The following is a 19,231-nucleotide window of genomic DNA, read 5'->3' as shown; positions in this document are numbered from 1 at the left end:
AGTGAACAAGAACGAAGGAAAAAAAAACACGGACTGAAAAAACAAAATCAAATGTGTCTATAAAACGAAATGAAAGGAAGCGAAGAAAGGTGTTTAACCGAAGTACGGAACGCGAGACAACCAGGGGTTGGTTTCAATCATGAACCGAATTGAAAGAAAAAACCAACAAAAAAAAAACAAATTCAAACCATTGGCGCGCGATTCCACTTCAAACTTTGACTACCACTCCCTCCCACTCTCTCTATCTCTCTCTCTCTCTCTTCGTGCCTGGAAAATGACTCAACGAAAATTGGGGGTAAAAAGCCGCTCGGGCGAAAGCCGCTGAAAGCTGAACCGGTTGTCTGTGTCGCAAAAGGATTCCGCACCGACACCTGCACACGCACGCCACACACATACACACGTTGTGAGGCGATGGGAAAATCGCATTCAATGGAGGCGCATGGTCGTTCACTTGAAGAGGCGAATGGGAAAAGAAGAAGAAAAAAAAAAGAAAACCCATCCACAAGCAAGCACTCCTAAATTCGAAGACAAAGTTAAATAAAAGAAGTAAAAGAAAAACTAAAGTACAAGCACACACACACACAGAGCAAGGAAGGAGAATGGAATCAAAATTAAACTGCCACATCACGGTTCCTTACTCCTTGTTTGAATTTGTTTTCCATTCATTTTTTTTCTTCCACCGTTTAATTCTCCTTTAAACCCTTGCCCTGGTCGCGATGACACTGCGACCTCGCAACATGTTTCCTAAAAAACAAAACAAACAAAAAACTTACGATAAACCCCCACACAGCTTTCGGTTTTCCCGGCGCTTTGTTGCGATTTTACCCGGTGTATGTTAATTAACGTGCCGCGGAAGGAGATTTTCGTTCTGTTTGCTGCCCTTACGCTTGCCTTATTAGCCAGCTTGCCATCGGGGTTCATTATTACTGCTGCGATTCTCCCGAACGCTGATCAGCGCCGTGCTTTCCGTTTCGAACGGAAAGTAAGACATTAATTATGCATACCAGAACGTCACAGCGGGGGGCCCACCGATTCGGGGAAATGTAGATAAGGGGGTTAGGAAAATACCCCGAAGGCACCCCCAAAGGGGAAAAAACTCGAAACCCGTATGTTATCTTGCTTCTGCCTTTGATTGGGAAGCGCCGCGATCAAAGCATGCGACCGATTTGATTTTGTTGATTCTGACGACAGAATAATTACGCAAGGAAAGATAAAAAATCAAAAGGGAAACGCAACAGAAAAAAAATGGAAAATAATTTTAAAGAGATTAAATTCGACGCAGCAACGATCTACTCACTCTTGGCTTTAAACTTTGTTCTTTACAATGAAGAGGTGTCGCTTTGTACGGTTGGGGAGCTTAAACTGCTTCAATTTCTGAAGTTTTCCAGTTTCCAGTTTTCATCCTTGAGGTTAACTGGTTTGCTTTAAAAACCGTAAATAATTTACCTGTTTACCATCTGATCTTTGATCAATTCAATCATCTTGGAAACCGTTAAAAGATATATTGTTTACCATATTTTCATCTTACGCTTTATTGGTTTGTTGACAAATTATCAATAAAATATGTATTTAGTAGTTTGCCATTTTAACATCTATTTGGTTTGTTTTCAAAATACATTTCAATAAGTATATAAATATATCGATTTTTTTTTCCTTTCTGATTTGGAAAGCGCTTCCAACTTGCAGTTCGCGAAATTGTTCCAGCAGGTTTTGACGCCACATAAAGCATAAAAAATAAAAACAAAAACAAACTTCTCCCTCCCTTGTGCTGCTAATTATATGACGCAGAGGGCCCCTAAAAACACGGAATCGCGTACATTGCGTGACGTGTAGCGCATTCGGCTTAGGAAACTATATTTAGTTTCGGTTGTGGCCTTTTGTGACGTTTAGTTTAAGGGTGGGAGGGACGGGTGGAAGAGTGGCTTTATTTTTATTTTTCTGCTTTCATCTGATGATTTATTGCAACGGAAAAGACCGGCTTTTTCCCACTACCCCGAAACGTATGCAGAGTGCACACACGCATATGCACACACATACACACACATGCATACATAAAAACACACACACACAAATAGGCATGGAGCGTATTGGAGCTGCTTTGGGATTGGTTTGGAGAAAGTTTTCTTCTTCAAACGAACTGGCGAACTCCTTTCCGATCGGAAAAGCAGAGCAGATTGAGGGAAAAGAAGGGGGAAAAACTCATTTTTCCACTGGAAAATTATTCCACCTCCATTTTAAAGCCGCGCCGGGGTCGAATGTCCGAGCGAAACTGATTTCCCCACGCGCCCTGCGGAGCCTTGAAACTTTCCAGCTTTTCCGCGCGGGCTTGTACTTTTTGCAGGCGGAAAATGAAAGTACAACCGCTTGAAGCCCATGGGCACTGGTTTGGACGTCTCCCCGGACACTCCCCTCCCCCCCACCCCACCAGCATCAGACAAATCTCCTATCGTGCGCGCCGCGAAAACTTTTCATCGCAATCGCGCGCTGTTGTAGCGAAGTGGTGAAGGAAAAATGGAAAATGTAAAGGAAAAAAAAAACCACACACTTTCTCGACATACGCCAGTCAGAGGGTAAGCACTCACGCAAACACACGTACACGTGCACGGACCCACAAGGATTTCCCGGGAATGCCTTCGTTTCCGAGAGGTTGGATTGGTTAAATATGAAGATCAAAGGGAACCTCCTTTCGGAGTCGAAGCCGTCGTTGGCCAGAGGGTGGTTGGAGGAGGTGAAATTAATTTACCCTCTCGCCCACAAATCCCTCCCACAACCCCCGAGCCATCCCCAAAACCACAGACGAGTCTCGGCCAACAGAGGAGCCCTGGATGGTACGTTTATTTATTACTCGCTCGGTTTCGTTTCTTCTTCCTGTTGTTGTCGTTCCACGTCAACGTTTTGGGAGATTTTCTTTTTCCCACCCCGCCTCGGGGGGAAACACTCCGCACAGCACCTCGCAAGTGCCGTACCTTTATGCTTTTGTGCGGGAAGCATTCTTTGGTTCGTTATTTTTCGGAAATACTCTTTTTGGGTTTTCCAACCGATGCCGACAGAGGGCGCCGCCCAAAGCCGAATAAAAATTCCATCAGCAAAGCCTTCCAATTACGGAGAAATTTCCCCTCGTACCCCTCTCTTGCTTCGAGAGCTACCGATTGGCTTTCTTCTGGAAGGCCAAAGAAAAGAATGTGCCGATCGAAGAAATTGGAATCCATAATAACCGATAAGGTATACCCCCCGGCCGCTTCGTCCTGGCACCTACGTTCATCGAAGCACACACACACACACACACATACACCAAACGTGCTCAATCCGTGGAACATGCAATTTCGGGTATTCCATTAAAATAAGGTACAATGACTTCTGTCCGTTGCCCCTTTCCAGTTCACTCGCTTGTTTTTTCTTCCCCCGTCTACGGGAAGCGCGAAGAGCTAAATTTAGACCTCACAAGCCCACCCTTTGCGCTCTCCCTTCCCGGTGTCTATTCATCACGAAAAACGGAGGGAAAACCCCGTTTTCCTAGCGTAGACGGCAGAACAGAGGAAATAAATAAAAAAAGACACGGGAAAGCCCGGGTGGCCCACTAAAAGGGCTCAGAATCGATCCGATTTACCACCCACCCCCACCCGTATGCTTCCTCCCCCCGCCTCCCTTGTCCCTGTGCCTTGGATTGCCCTCGGCAAAGAGGTGTGCGATGATAATGCCCCTTGCCCTGGCGGGTTTTCCACCGACACAAAAGGCTCCGGCAAAGGTAAGGGAGGGGGAGGGAACGAAATGTGGGAGAAGTTGTCAAGTACAACAGCACACTGGGCGCAACGAACTGGCACGGTTATCATCTTTCCTTGATTCAATCCACCGTCCAAGTTACGTCACCGCAAAACGAAACAAAATCACTCACGAACGGCTTGTTTTTCGATTGAAAAACCTTTTTTCACACCTACACACCGAACGACCTCCCCCCTGCTTCCTGAACGTCCACCGAAGGAGAACCGATCGTGTACATTCGGTCGGTTTCGTTATCGGTTCATTTAAATTGCTAATACGAACTGCTAGCCCGGAGCTAGCGTTTTTTTCCCTTTTGGCTGGTCTAGTCAATCGCCTAATTGCGGTATGCTACGTTTAACGTGTTGCCAAGCTGCTAATTGCACCAGCACTTGCTAACGATAGGCTACGATCGCACTAATCCCTTGTCTGGAGCTAAATTTGGTCGAAAAGGTCACCATTGGAAACGTCTTTCGGGAGTTCAAGGAACCACAAGGAGCTGATTTTTTGGTCCTAGCGTAGGCGATACATGCGCATTTAATATTCCATGGTACAGAAAGTACGAACATCGTTAACATATATTAATGACGTACACTCGGCGTGCTTCGATACATGGAAATTAAATGAAACGGAAAGGTTAGAAAGCAACATTAACATACGTTGCTGAATATGAAACGCAACAAAACACGATGAAAAGGGATTGGCGCTTGAAGAAGTGCGCAATGAATAATACAAAACATTTGAAAACGGTTGGGGAGGACAGGAGGATCAAGTTCTAGTGTGGAATAAAATCTAAACAACGACATAGTATTGCTTTTCGGAACAAATTCCCGTATGCTTTGGAGCGGTCTATTTCAAAATGTTACAATTTTTCATACTTTTGTAATATTTTGAGGATCTTTAGAACATCATTATTTGATTATCTTTGGGTGTTTTTACTTTTTGATTACTATTGATAATTCAAAAATGATTTAACACGTTGCCTGGCAAGCGTTTTTACCACACTTTTTACTACAATCTTTTTTAACAAAATGAGTTTATAACATTTATTAAACCGACGGTTTTTTTAAAAGCAAAGACTTAGCATCCCAAAGAGTTGATATTAAATATTACTATAATTTTTATGTAGCATTTTCATTTATTTATGGGATAAAAACTTTTTAGAACCAATGACAAGGTGTTAAATGTGTTTTCAACATTCATTTTTTCGGAAGAAAACAGAAATTGAATACAAAAGTACATGTTTGGAAAATAGAAATAGATTTTTTACGTTAAAAAGTGACACCTCTAATTGATTTTAGAGTTGCGTATGCCTGAACTTTACAGAGTTTGTTTTCGTTCCATGCTTTGTTCAAACTTTGGATGCGTTACTATGTAAATTAGAAATGAGAAAAGCCTTTGCTTGAAATTAACCACTATTACAACAACAACAAATCAAAACAAATACGGGTTAGCTCAAAAGTTGATAATACAAGAGGGAAGACATCTTTACAAAAGATGAATGAAATGTTTGTGTTTAAATGGTAAGAATGTATAAATTATACTTTACTGAACTAAATGAGGAGGAAATGAGAACAAACCAAGTGAAATTTAACTCGCCGAAAGTAAAGACAAAAAGGACGATAACAAAGGCTAAAGCTCCCGCTTTATTATCCTCGAGTTTCCCGAAGCTAAACCCTACATAAGACCAAGCAGACACCGCTCACCTAGTAGCATTTGCTGATTGATATTTTTACAAAACTGTTTACATCGACAGGTACTCGAGGAGCGCGTGTACCATCTGGATGACGCACCGGAAACGCCGGAACCGTACTACCAGCCGACCGGGAAGGAGTTACAGCCGCGCCCGGTAGGCGAGGAGAACGGCATCATCGTGTACAACTACAATCCCACCAGCGCCGTCCACTACGTAAGTGACCCTCTAGGCGCGCGTCCCACTAATAGCAGATAAGCCCGCAGCAGATCAGATACCGAGATCCAATCGCCTTAGCCGCCCCCGTGTTGTCCGTGACGTTTCCGTGTCGCCCACCGCTCGCTCTCGCTGTGTTTCGCTGTGTTGCTGTTGGTGTGTGTGTGCGTGTGTCTATTTCTCTGTTTCTGTACATATTGTGCTCGTCCTTCCTGCTGCCGTTGCGCTTTGCCATTCGTACGAACGACGACGGAAAACACACCTCTTCCATTAGCAAACACCAACTCCCAGTGGCCAGCTCGCTTACCAAAACGGAGCGGGAGGAAGAGGGTGGACGGGTCGAGGAAGGCAGACGAAGGGGAGAGAAGGTGATCCCAAGAGCGTGCATATCATTAACCGGTCCAGTCGAGTCCAGTGTGCTGTCCTCGTGTGTCCTGCACGAGCCATCGTTAAAGCGGCCGGCGCCAGAAAGACGAAGTTCGTAAACAAATACTAAATGTCCCGCTGCCCCACTGCCCCGCATCCTTCCCCAACCGCATCGCCACCCGCACACATACACACTAGTGATGGGAAATCGGGAATGGACTCCGACTCCGCTTTTGCTAAAACCACTCCCAAATCCGTATACCCTTATTACACGATGACTTTTACTGTCATCTTAGCTCAGCAGTTTTCTGTCAAAATAGACCCTTGGCAGCGCGCTTGACATAAAGGCGTTTGACACAAAGTTCAGCCAAATGGGTTTTGCAGTTCTTTGATCATTTTATGTTCAAATTTAGCGTATTGTTCAACTTAGAGTAGCGAACAAAACCTGTTGTAACCAACAGAGCAAAAAGTAAACAAATCGCCAATTTGACATAAACATTTCAGTCGAAAGCAAATCGAAACCGGTCGTGCCCGGTGACCGCAAAAGTGCTATCAAACACGATTAGACACTACTTTCCAAAATCGAATGACAGTAATATTAGGTGGAATCGCATACGGATTTGTTTAGTTAACTATCGTTTAATTTGTCGTCTAGCGTTTATTTTCGAAGAATTGGATGCATTTGTCAATCGTTTTCGTCGAAATAAATTGTCATTGTAATCAGTACAAACGATCGTTTAAATTACATAAATCCGTATGCGATTCCACCTATTGCTCCACTAATAAGGGTATTAAAAAAGCTGGATTCAACTTCGGATTGCTCCTGCCAAATCCGGATTGTTCCAGCTAAGCTCAGATTGCTCCTACGTTGTTGATAAACACGTTTACTGCCACGTCACCCATTTCGCGGGTGACACCAGCAATCAACATCAGCCTTTTACACTAAAATAGTAGTGCAGTAATATATTTGAAGGCTATAATTTTATCAAAAAAGATTGTATTAAAAAAAATTGTTTAAAGACGCTCGGAAGTCAACGTACTTTAAGAAAAAATCTGCGGTCGCTTACACTTGCCTTGCAATACGCATTTGTACCAACTAATACTAGTACTAAATATTGGTAACAGAAAACATAAATCGGTAAACAGAGTTTGATCTGGATTCGTACCGGAGTCGGATCGCTCCAAAACCGGTCGCAGACCCTTTTTGCCCATCACTTATACACACACAGTTTAAGATTTGCCTCCCGGGAAATCCCAGCTTCTCCTCGCGAATCGCTTGGGCAGTGTCCGTGTGTGTGTGTGCGTGTTTATGTTTGTCTTTGTGCTCATTATCGAGACATGATGACGTACGTGAACCACCGCTTGAACCGCTCGCTCTGCCTCTGCTGTTGCGTTCTGTGTTTACCGCTATTTCTATTTAGTTAGTTTTCCTTTCCATTGTTTTCTTTTTTTTTTTGTTCTGTCTATTGCTCTTCGGTTCTATTTTTTCTCGTCCACCTCGACGCCTACACTGACGATCGACTGACCCCACACCGAACACCGCCCCTACCACGTTTCATCCACCACCATTTCTTATCGCTTCTGCACATGTTGATGCATGCGGTATGCGCATCACTGTTCACCACCGACCAATGCCTCCAACCTTCACCTACCCTCCCTTACATCCCTACGTCCCTTCCTGCCTGGCACAGCATGGTGACGACGGTTCGCCATCGACGCCGCCACCGGAAGCGTTGGCAGAGGAGGAGGAGACCGGTCAGGGACGGCGGAAGTCGCCGCAACCGTTGGAGGCGATGCCACCGACGCCACCGCCTGACGCGGAGTACCTTACGCTGCGCCAGCTGCGCATACTCCGCCGCCGGTTACTGCGGCAGCAGCGACAGCTGGCGGCGCGAGTTCTCCAGTGGGAACCAAGCGAGTACGACGACTACCAGTACTCGTACGACGAGATGAACGATACGCGCGAGGTGCGACCGTACGATGAGCAAAATGAGTGCCTGACGGCAGCAGGCTCGGCAGGCGATAGCAGCGAGCTGGAGCCGCTGCAGCCTCACCTAGAACTGGACGCGTCGGTGAGATGTTCCGAAACCCCCGAACGCCAAGTGAGGATCGTAGAGATCGACAACGCTTTTGGCGCTCCCGGGAATGGCTACGCCACTGACAGTACCGTCGCTGAAGACGAAGATTGTGTAAAGACGCGGGAAGTGGTGCTGGAACTACAACGGGACACGAGCTGTAGCTCGAAGGAAGGCATAGGTGTCGATTGTTTTGAACCCCTTGAAATGGTAGTACCAAGGGGTACCGCGCTGGGACCTGATATTCCCGAAGGAGGCTCAGAATGTTCTGGAGCTCCAGAGGACACTACCCAGGTTGATGGTGAAGAGGGTGTTGACGCCCATTTGGAAGATCCTGAAACTCCTTGCGCAGTGTTTGAACCTGAGGTTCCAGCCATAGCGCTTGACACGCACAGCAGTAGCACGAGCTGTAGCCCAGAAGTTGGCCCTAGATCTCCATTCGAACGAAAACGAGACCTGGTACTGGCCGTTCCAGGACTTCAGAAGACCGCTAGCAGCTGCAGCAACGACTACTATAGCGTCGACGATTGCGACAACGAGTCGGACGACTCGGAGGGCGAGCAGAGTGCACCACCACGACCACCAACATCACCACCACCTTCATCGGCGCTCGGCGAGAGTGGTGTTCTCGGGCACGGTGCGGTCAACAGCGACTACACTACTAACCCATCGGCTTACGATTTCTGTCCGCAGTTTAGCCGCTCGACCGTCGGTGGCTCGAAGGCTCAGCCAGCCGCCCATCCGACGCCGCTCGACCCGGACGACCTGGTGTTCGAGTCGCGCTTCGAGAGCGGTAACCTCGGCCGGGCGATCAAGATCACACCGACGTACTACGAGCTCTACCTGCGCCCGGATATGTACACCAACCGGCACACGCAGTGGTTCTACTTCCAGGTCAAGAACACCAAGGCGAAGGTGGTCTACAGGTAAGTCCCCACCGTTCTATCTCTTAGTCCTCCTGAACTCGTCATAAACCCTCACCTTTTCGGGTGTAACCATTACGTAACCAGTGTCTTGCTATATAAAACAAACAGCTGGGTGTCACCAGTTCACAGGATCGTCTTTCATCAACCGGTTCAGACCACCCATCAATGGTCAAGTCGATATATTTCCGCGTGCTGATGGAAACCGATCTCTGGCAGGCCGTGTGCAAAACGCGCGACACGTCGCTCTGGCAGCTCGGGCAGGGTGTCATCTTACATCTATTCGAGACATCCCACGCTCCAAAGTGATCAGTTGTGGATTCGCGTCGATTCGATTCGTGTGCGTGTGTGTGTGTATCGCTCCATCATCGCCCAAAGAGCACGGCCACCGCTCCTTCCTCCCCTGTCCCAGCGAACGACACATACAAGCGCCCGCCATTAATTACTTCCCCGAGAGGAGCGCTGGGCGTTCCCTGGTCGTGTATAAATATCCACACACGCGCACCAAGCGATCGGAGCGTGTTGTTTGCAAGCGCAGAAATGGCCGGATTATTGCGCTTAACGATCCGACGCACCGCCAGCGTCGGGACCATCTCCATCAACAAATGCGCCCCGGACGGTAGCGTCGTCGGGCTGACAACAGCTGATTTTCCGGCTGTTCCCTGGGATCCCCCGAGCGTCGCGCAAAGAGTTCCGTGTTTTGCTGCTCGCACAACACGACGGTGGGGGGTTCGGGGTGATGGTGGGATGATGTTTTGCTCGCCGGGGTTTGCGGATTTTCTCGGGATTTTCTGCTCAGCAGCAACTCGGAACCTTTCGACAGAGCCATTTGGCGCGTGCATGTTGTTCTCTGGTAGACCGGGCGAGACCATCCAATACCAGGCCCAAAGAAGAGGGGGGAGAGAGTGGAACGGGGACAGGAGCAGGACACGGCGCGCACACCAATTAAGTCGACGCAGCTGCCACCGATGTGACTATCGGCTCCATCTTTTCGTCGTTCATCTTGTGGTTTGTTTTTCGAGTTTTTGATGTTAATTTCTTCTCGGGAGAAGCGAACCGGCGACCGTTTGCATGGATTCGCCCGCTATAAATAGCGCCCTACAACCAGCGACACTGTCACCGGACCGGACTCTGGCTCCCGTAGCGCGCAGTATGTCATCTTCCGGCCGTGTTACGGTCCCTTTCCGAAATGGAAACTGCAAGCGTGCCCGATCGGGCGATATATTGTGCGAAACATGTGAATCTTACGCCCCATCGGGACGGTTCCTACTCCTCATCTTGCCATAAGCACATGCCGTACACGTTGTGCATTTCGTTCGATGCGAAATGAAACGGAACAGACACGCATGAACCTTTTATTGCTACTACCGTGTTTATTTTCCTAAATCAAAAACCATGCTGGCGGCGCTAGGTGTGCTGGAACCTGGCTCTGCCTGCTTCGTCTCCTTCGCTGGCGCTATTTTAAGCGCCATTGCGAACGGCTGAACAGTTGTTTGGCAACCGAAGGCCATGCTTTTTTCTCCAAAGACGGCCAAAGAAGCGAACCGTGAAGAAAGACCACGGGAAAACCTGACGAATTTAAGTCCACATGACGTCCAGTTGCCATAATACAACCTATACTTACCTATACCTATAAAGAAAATGAGAAAGTTCTTGCAGCAAACTAAACTTTACATTAATTTTTAAGTATATTACTTTGTTTACATGTTTCACCTGTCCCAATAACACTTCTTTTTACGTCAATTTAAACAATAAACAGCTGGCAAATTTCTCTAAGTCCTTATTACTATAGTTTTTGGTAGCTTTCGACTAAACTATACTACCAATATGTCTATGAATCTCAGGTTTGCCTGACTTTCAGTGAACTTATGAGCGCAACCTCATTTAGAACTATATATTCATTCACCAAACCAAGGTTGACTTATAGCAATGGAACAGAGTGTCTCTACGGCATCGAGCTTAACCCATTTTCTAAATGCTCCGTAGAACTCTTTTGCGAATATATACCAATTCTACGTTATCTAGACCCATAAAAAGGAATTGCTTTAACCGTTGTTTCAATTCGCTTCGTTCTGGGTCTCAGATTTTCCATCATCAATCTTACCAAACCGGACAGCCTGTACAAGGAGGGCATGCGGCCGCTAATGTACTCGACGACGGACGCCGAATGCAATCAGGTCGGGTGGCGGCGGTGCGGGGAGAACATCGCCTACTTCCGCAACGAGGACAGCAGGTAAGAAGCCGCGCAGGTGGAGTTGCCTGTCAACCGCTTCTACGGGTTTGCTCATGTCGAACAACTCCATTCTCGCGCCCAAACGCCCGGGTGCGGTCGCTGCTGCGTGCAGCAATGGGTACAATTACAGCCACTACCACCACCGGCCGGCGGATGACGACGAGGACGAGTACATCGGCACCAGCTCGTTCACGCTGTCGTTCAACATCGAGTTCAAGTACGACGGCGACACGGTCTACTTCGCGCACAGCTACCCGTACACCTACTCCGACCTGCAGGACTATCTGATGTGCATCCAGCGCAACCCGGTCAAGTCGAAGTTCTGCAAGCTGCGGCTGCTCTGCCGCTCGCTGGCCGGCAACAACGTCTACTATCTCACCGTAACCGCGCCGACAACGCACGAGGACGACAATCAGAAGGTACGTCCACTGGCCCAACCAACCTGAATAGGGACTCGCCCTTGTTTTGATTTACCGCCTTTGTTTTGGACAGAAAAAGAAAGCAGTCATCATCACCGCACGTGTTCATCCGGGCGAAAGTCCGTCTTCGTGGATGATGAAGGGTTTGATGGATTTCATCACCGGTGATTCGTATGTGGTAGGTGCTGTGAATTGCCATAGCTTTACCAGACATTAAACTCTCTCTTTTCTCTCTCTTTCTCTCTGTCCCGAACCGAAGGCGAAGAAGCTGCGACACAAGTTCATATTCAAGCTGGTTCCCATGCTCAATCCGGACGGTGTCATCGTCGGCAATACGCGCAGCTCGCTCACCGGCCGCGACCTAAACCGCCAGTATCGCACGGTTATACGCGAAACCTATCCCTCGATATGGAACACGAAGGCAATGATAAGAAGGTAGGTGGTTTTCTAGCTCTTGAAACCACATGTTGTTCCCCAGCTGGAAACCTAACGAGAGTACAGCAGAGTAGTACTTAGTTGAATTTGGTTACACTCGTGAATCTGAATTAATGATACGAAAACTTACGAGATTCATGAAGATCAACGATGCATTCATCTTCTGTGGATCATTAATTTTTGTTACTTCATGAATCATAAACTTGTGTTCAATATTTCAAGAATTCTGAATCTCAAACAAATCTTGTATCACTCACGATTGACGTACCCTCAAGACCCTCGACTAGCTTCTACATCGGTGAGGATTTACTCCTGCCTTTCTAAGCCTTCGCCACCTACATGATGTATACCTCTAATAGGTTAAGGACCAACTTCCTAAGCCTTCGCCATCTGGAAATGTATAGCTCTAATAGGTTAAGGGCCGACTTCCTGAGCCTTCGCCACCTAGAGATGTATACCTCTCGTAGGTTGAAAACCGGCTAAACTTAGAGTTATATTTTTCGTCTGGGAGTATGACAAGCCACGTCGAGGAAGTCGATATCCTTATTTAGTTTAAAATTTCCCATCATCTGAGGCTGATACGCAATTAAATCGACAAATTACAATTCACCAAAAGAGCTGGCACTGAATCTGTCAGAGGTTGATAAAGGTACGTTAGTTCTGCGTTATACATTGAAATACTTTAGAGAATCATCGCAAAGGATTCATGAATATTGGTACATAAAAGAATCTCCCCAACAAATTAAAATGGCCTATCAATGGTAGTCCTCAGAAAACATTGTGTGTCTGCAAGATGTTTCCATGAGAGGCATTTGTGTGAATGAGTTGGTCGATGTTTGGGCAATACCTAATAGGATGCCCCGGTAATAAACCAACGTCAAGTCGTGTGCCGTGCAACAGACGTTTTGACACCGACCTGTTCGGATCAATTAAAATCATATTTGTTGGTTCCCTAATGACCCAGTCGGGAAGGAAGCTGCCGGTAACGATCTGCCCTCGACGTTCGTCTATTTTCAAACGATAGTTTTGCGTATAATTTTGTTTATGTGACGAGCGTTCCGTGTCGCAGAAAAAAGGTAGGCAACATTTACCATCGATGTCGCTAAAAATATAACAGCGAGAAGTCGCGCTGAGGAGCGATTATCCGGTACAAAGTCACCCAAAAACCACAAGCATGTCGCCATTGAGAGATACTTTATTGGTAACGTTAATGAGAACAAACAGGTTGAGGTTGAGGTTGGAATTGAGGACAAGTGGCTTCTAGTGTTACCACAAGAGGCATCGTTGTAGTGCTCTTCATTAAATGCTCTCCCCTCCCCCCTCCCCCTCCGCCAGACTGATGGAAGATTGCGGCGTTGCCATGTACTGCGATATGCACGCACACTCCCGCAAGCACAACGTGTTCATCTACGGCTGCGAAAACCTCAAGCGCCACCCGGACCGGCGCCTGCTGGAGCAGGTGTTTCCGCTGATGCTGCACAAAAACGTCGCCGACAAGGTACGGGCCCGGTATCGCTCTGAGTCGGGACTTGTCCACACACACACACACACACACGCTCGCTAACGCTCCGGTTCTCCACCATCTCTCTCTCTCTCTCTCTCCTTAGTTTTCCTTCGAGAACTGCAAGTTTAAGGTACAGAAGAATAAGGAGGGCACCGGCCGGATCGTGGTGTGGGTGCTCGGTGTCACCAACAGCTACACGCTCGAGGCGTCCTTCGGCGGCAGCACGATGGGAGGCCGCGCCGGGACACACTTCTCCACGGCGGTGAGTAGCGCGGGGAGGGCGCACGGGATGTGTTGACCATTTTCACAACCCGAATGTGTTTTCCATTCCTTCTTCCCCAACCCCCACCCTGCAGGACTTCGAACACATCGGTCGGGCGTACTGCGAAACGCTGATGGACTACTACGACGATAATCCGATCAAAGTAAATTACTATCTAAGACGCATTAAGAAAATACGCAAGAGGGAGAAAAGGCTGCGGAAAGAGCTGCGGACACGGCAGCAGGATAGCTTCTGGTGGCTCAATGAAAGCTGAGACCCCGTCCTTTCGCAAACACCCATCCTCTTGTCGTTCCGAAAATCATCCCCCATCCACCGACGTGGTTGTGTTCCATCCCTTTCGCGCGGCTGTGATCAAAGGCCAAGAAAAAGCATTAACCGGTCCAATGATAAAGTAAAAAAAAAGCAAGATGCAAAAACAAACGCATCTAACGCATCACACCACACAACCAGCAATAAAATGTCCCGTAACTCAAGCTCTGTGCGCGATAAGCCTTTCCCAAGCTTTCTCTCCGCTCTTCATTCGTTTCCACCCTTCGTTTTCAACGTGTAATCTTTTTGATCTCTGTGGAAGTAGTAACGAAACGAGTTGTGTAACTGCAGCTGTACACCAACACAAATCGCACTCATAACACAAATAATACAATTACTACGCCACCGCCACTTGCACCTTAAAAAAACACGCGACTACTACCGCTTTCACCGCACCAAAGGGAAAGGACGCTGGCCGGCCAGGGAACCGTTCCTAACCGTTTCATTAACTTCATCTAACACTATGTACGTCAGTTGTTTTTTTTTTTGCTGCACACGCAGCCTTCGTGTTGAGGCTTCCGGAAGTTGTTGCACACCCTACCATAGACCAACTGTATGAAGCTCGAGTAGTAGTAGATGCATTAGTAAATGGTCCCTAACCTCTTCCCGTTGTCTTCGTATTGTCACATTCTTATTCGTCCGCATCTTACACTGTTTTCTGGACAAATTCGTCCAAGCATTAAGCAGTTCTTTACCCGCAATAACTAGTTACTTGCCCCCGCGACTCTCTGTTTTCACCTCTCAAATGTTTCGGGGTTGTTTTATAAGAGCCGTTGTTGTATTTTAAGGGAAACAAATCTTTAAAATTATCATTTTCGAAGTTGTTCTGCGATCAAAAGCTTTGTTTTAATATAGTTATCTTGTAATAGTGCTTGTGAGTTATGTTTCAAGATTTTTAGTTTATTACACGAGGCATAAAGAACCGAGTGCAAACACAATTTCACCGGGCCCTTTCACGGTTCAGCCGATGTATAATGACGAAGCTGTATTTTAAATCTTAGAATCAACTGTTCATTAAAGGTGTACACTTTTAGCTGAACAAGTTTTACTTACACCGGTATCAATTAAGTTTACAACTTCTATTCAAGTATGTCAAGAAAAAGTTAATAAGTTTCAGCCAAAACAGATGTGCTGCTATGCTAAGGGTATTGTATTTTAACATTTGACCAGTAAGTTCATTAAAACATTGATTTGCTTAAACTACGTGAAATATAACTCTCTAAAACTGTTTTAAGAAAAACTATACAAATATAAGGCTGGTGAACATAAAGCAACATCTTAAATGTCAATTCTAAAGAATTATTTTCCTTAAAATACAATGAAGGCGTATTCAAAACAATCACGCAACGTTTTACAGATGAAAAACAGCTTTTCACCAAAGTTACTCTTATTAAGGCTAACGTGCTCCAGGGGAATCAGCTTGTTATTACGGGCAAAGCACAGTTTGATACGGATGAATTGGCCCCGCGAACAGTCCTTTAATACAACCAACAGTGTTATTATTTGTCCCGTAAACGTTCGTACCGTTTGCTCGCCTACATGACACTTATTGCGTCCGTTTGTACTTTCACAATCGAAAACTGTGCGTCCCTATCTGTGCAACCGATACACACACACCCTCCTTGCGAACCCTTGTGCTCCATAATGACACCCTTGGTACCACGAACCACGAAATCCGCCCGAATTCAGAGCGGCTACCGGCAGCTGGTTCGCAAGTATCTGTGGTACATGCTGAACCTGCACAACCCGGACGGCAGCCCACCGTCGGAGGCGGCGATCGCGCTCAAGCTGCGCCAGTTCACGCGCATCCCCGTGCCCCGGACGGCGGATGAGATGGAGGCGCAACGGGCGGAGCGGCTGGAGGAGGAGCGGGAGCGGGTGGATCGACGGCGGAAGGCGAGCGTCGGGCGGGTCTACACCTACTACCCGCTGCGCCAGAAGCCGGAGAAACCGTTCCTCTTCAACTGGCGCAACTGGTTCTGGCCGTGACACACACACACACACAATTCTATCGAGCATCAGAACATCGCCTGTGTGTATGTGTGAGTTTGTGTGTTGGTGATGGTATCCTCTTTTATGTCTAAAACGAAAAGGATTCGATATCAAGCTCAAGCATAGGGACAAGACATAAGAACTACAACCGGAAGTGGAAGGCAACCCGTGGCGGCACACCATACAACGATACACCTACTACTACACGGCCACGCCTATATTGATCCATGTTGGTGCTTCGTCCTACGAGTGTTGTGCGTGTCCGGTGCGCGTCCAGTCGCAGTGTTGTCGTTTTCCGGCGAAAAAAAAAGATGGAGCCTTGTCGCCTACGCTTATACTAATGCTATTTTAATGTTATGCTTATACCATATATGCAATGCGTGATCGGCGCGCGCCTACACTAATGCACACACGCACACGCCTTACTGTCCCTGCCAAATCACCTGCTACACGCTTCAACCCTCCCCCACGACAACCCTCTTCCTCTTCAGCGAGCGTATCGGCGCAAGGTACGCCAGTGTCTCTGGTTCGTGCTGAACCTCTACCATCCGGAAGTGGGTCCACCGTGCGACGAGGCGATCGAGCGGCGGTTTCAGCACTTCCTGCGCATACCGGTGCCCCGCACGCCCGAAGAGCAGGAGGCGCTCCGGCGGGAGCAGGCGAAAGCGGCCGCGAAGCGGAAGGTTGCCACCACCCGCAAGCCACCGGTCGCCAACGAAACGCCGACCAGCGACAAGGGGGGGCAGGTGCGCCGGCGAAAGGTGGTACTGGTGGTGCGAAAGCGTACGGTGCCGCGCAAACCTCCGGCCGACGAGGAGGTCGGGGACGGGCGGCAAGTGGCAACCACCGTCGGCGACCGGCGAGTGGCGGAGGGACGGGCGAACGAGCGCTCTATCTGAGGTGGCCGGTCGCATTGTTTTGTTTTCTTTTTATACTCTAGTGCAATCTGTATCCGTCGTAGCTCGCGAGCTGTTTCTGTTTATTATAGATTAAAACACATATTATTTGATTCACAGTACACCCCCTGGTAGAACTTTTCTTTGCGTTTGTTTACTTGTTGGTTTGCTTGCCGTAGTTTGGACTGTGTTCCCCCCTTATCACCTTATGGTAACCGATACTTCCCTTAAAACCCACCCGTGAACCCGGGAAACCTTCAGAGAACTTTTCCCAAGGCACATCATGCCTCGTAGGACTTTGGGGCAAGAGGCTGTAGTGTTGTCGATTTATCTTAGTAGAAGAAATAAGCCCTCAATCAAACCAGAGATCTAGGGAACTACATCAAGCGAACCCCTCCTTCTCGAACTATTCCTTCAATGCAACCGAAACACCCACCCACACACACACCGTGGAAACCAGGAAAAGCTGCGCATGAAAATACTGACGCGCCTCTCGAAGGAAGGCTCGAGCGCGGAGGAACCGCTCAACATACCGCTGTCGGACTACTCGAGCGACGAGGGCGACACGAGCAGCAGCAGCTCGGAGGACGAGGGCAAGGACAGCATGGCGGAGCTCGAGGGCCCGTGCTGCTCGACGCTCAAAGTGCCCCCATCGTCGCCGGTCCTGCCCCAGAAGCTCAAGGGTAACAAGAAGGTAATTGTCCTCCACAGCTTCAACGACAAAGTTTTCCCTGTCTTGGGCGAACTTTGAAAGGTTGCACAATCTCGAAAAAAACCAACGCTGTTTAAAGATAAATGTGACCCGATAAAGTATTGAATAAGTCATTCACTTCAACAATCAGATGAGGAATTGATAAGCGAAACATCTGCAGGATGCTGCTATGTAAAATTATTTGTACAAACAATCCTCCCGAACATGTGTGTATGTGTGTATATTCCTTTGTACAGTGGACTTGCAAGTAGAACCAAGAGACTAGTAAGACATAACGTCATGAAGCAGTGAGTGGTGAGACTGGTTTGCATGACTTATCAAAATATAAACACTTATTTGATTGATGTCGCCCTCACGATAGTAATAATGCTATCCGTGAATTCAACATCAGAAGGGTCTATGATTAAAGTTATCAATCTATTAGAGAAGTGGTTACTCAGAAGATGGTTTCCAATCTTTTACTGAGGGAAACTTGAAACCACTCCCGAAAAATTGTCGGTAGCCGGTCTCACAGCATCGCTTCACGCTGATTTCACTTTCCAAAAACACCCGCCTTACAGAGCGACCCTGGTCTCTGTTGCTTTCGCTTTCCCGGCAGAACAAGAAGCAGATGGCGCAGGTGCGCCCGGCTTACCGGCGCAAGTCGCACAGCGTGCAGCGCATCGTGCTGGACATTCCGACCACCGAGCCGGCGAGCGACTTCTTCGAGTACACGTCCGAGGACGAGCTGCTGCCGCCGGCGGCCGTCTCCGATACCGAGAACACGATCAAGCGCACGTTCCGGCGGCGCAATCGGCCGCGCAAGACGGACAACATCCGCAAGCTGACGCTGCTCGGGTGCGAGACGCAGTACCTCATGCCGCCGGAGCTGATCGTGCGATCCGCGGCCAACCGGTACCAGTCGGAGGACGAGGACGAGCAGAGCAAGATGGTGATGAGCATCATCAAGGAGTTCCCACCCGTCCTCGGCAAGGAGCGCGTGTGGCAACGCTCGAGCGGCAGCGAAAGGTAGGTTTACGTGCGCGTTAATGGTTTTACACCTAAAATAAGAAGTCTGTCACGAAAGTGTGAATTATGCACAATTATTTTTTGAAAAACCCATCTAATTATCATAACTAGAAGAAAGTATTTTAATGTAACCCTTCGCCATTAATCGATTTGATCCATTTAAACTCGACCCTCTCTCGACTTTCCAACGACAGGACGATCGATGCAATGAAATCCTCCAGCCCGGACAACTATCAGGTACGATTCTCGCTTAAACGATCCATCTGGATGGGGACGCACTCGGACGGGTACGTGAACGATTGCTACAACCCGCGGCCGATTTCCTGGGGCGCACCGCCCACACTGGTCAAGTCGACGCACTACGACAATGAAGCCCTTCTCACGTAAGCTAGAGCTGACGGGGGGTCGTTG

At 47.9% G+C, this 19,231-nt stretch overlaps 2 protein-coding genes across 2 annotated transcripts in view; one reads left to right on the top strand and one right to left on the bottom strand.

Moving 5' to 3' along the window:
- The window catches only part of LOC131269716 (glutamine-dependent NAD(+) synthetase), a 44,343-nt gene that overhangs the window by 23,433 nt on the left and 1,679 nt on the right, over positions 1–19,231 (bottom strand). The gene's annotated exons all lie outside the window — the stretch shown is intronic.
- Positions 1–19,231, top strand: part of LOC131269715 (cytosolic carboxypeptidase 2-like) — a 31,126-nt gene that overhangs the window by 10,912 nt on the left and 983 nt on the right. The window contains exons 3-14 of the mRNA XM_058272208.1: positions 5,513–5,665; positions 8,800–9,032; positions 11,113–11,262; positions 11,375–11,681; positions 11,755–11,859; positions 11,941–12,116; positions 13,452–13,614; positions 13,724–13,882; positions 13,977–14,045; positions 17,561–17,794; positions 18,411–18,820; positions 19,015–19,203. Coding sequence (XP_058128191.1) covers positions 5,513–5,665; positions 8,800–9,032; positions 11,113–11,262; positions 11,375–11,681; positions 11,755–11,859; positions 11,941–12,116; positions 13,452–13,614; positions 13,724–13,882; positions 13,977–14,045; positions 17,561–17,794; positions 18,411–18,820; positions 19,015–19,203 — 2,348 coding nt within the window. The remainder of the gene's footprint in view (positions 1–5,512; positions 5,666–8,799; positions 9,033–11,112; positions 11,263–11,374; positions 11,682–11,754; positions 11,860–11,940; positions 12,117–13,451; positions 13,615–13,723; positions 13,883–13,976; positions 14,046–17,560; positions 17,795–18,410; positions 18,821–19,014; positions 19,204–19,231) is intronic.

The sequence above is a fragment of the Anopheles coustani genome, chromosome X, assembly GCF_943734705.1.
Source record: "Anopheles coustani chromosome X, idAnoCousDA_361_x.2, whole genome shotgun sequence".
NCBI classification, from domain to species: domain Eukaryota; kingdom Metazoa; phylum Arthropoda; class Insecta; order Diptera; family Culicidae; genus Anopheles; species Anopheles coustani.
The sequence above is the reverse complement of the archived record's forward strand: the minus strand, read 5'-3'. Positions and strand labels throughout refer to the sequence as shown.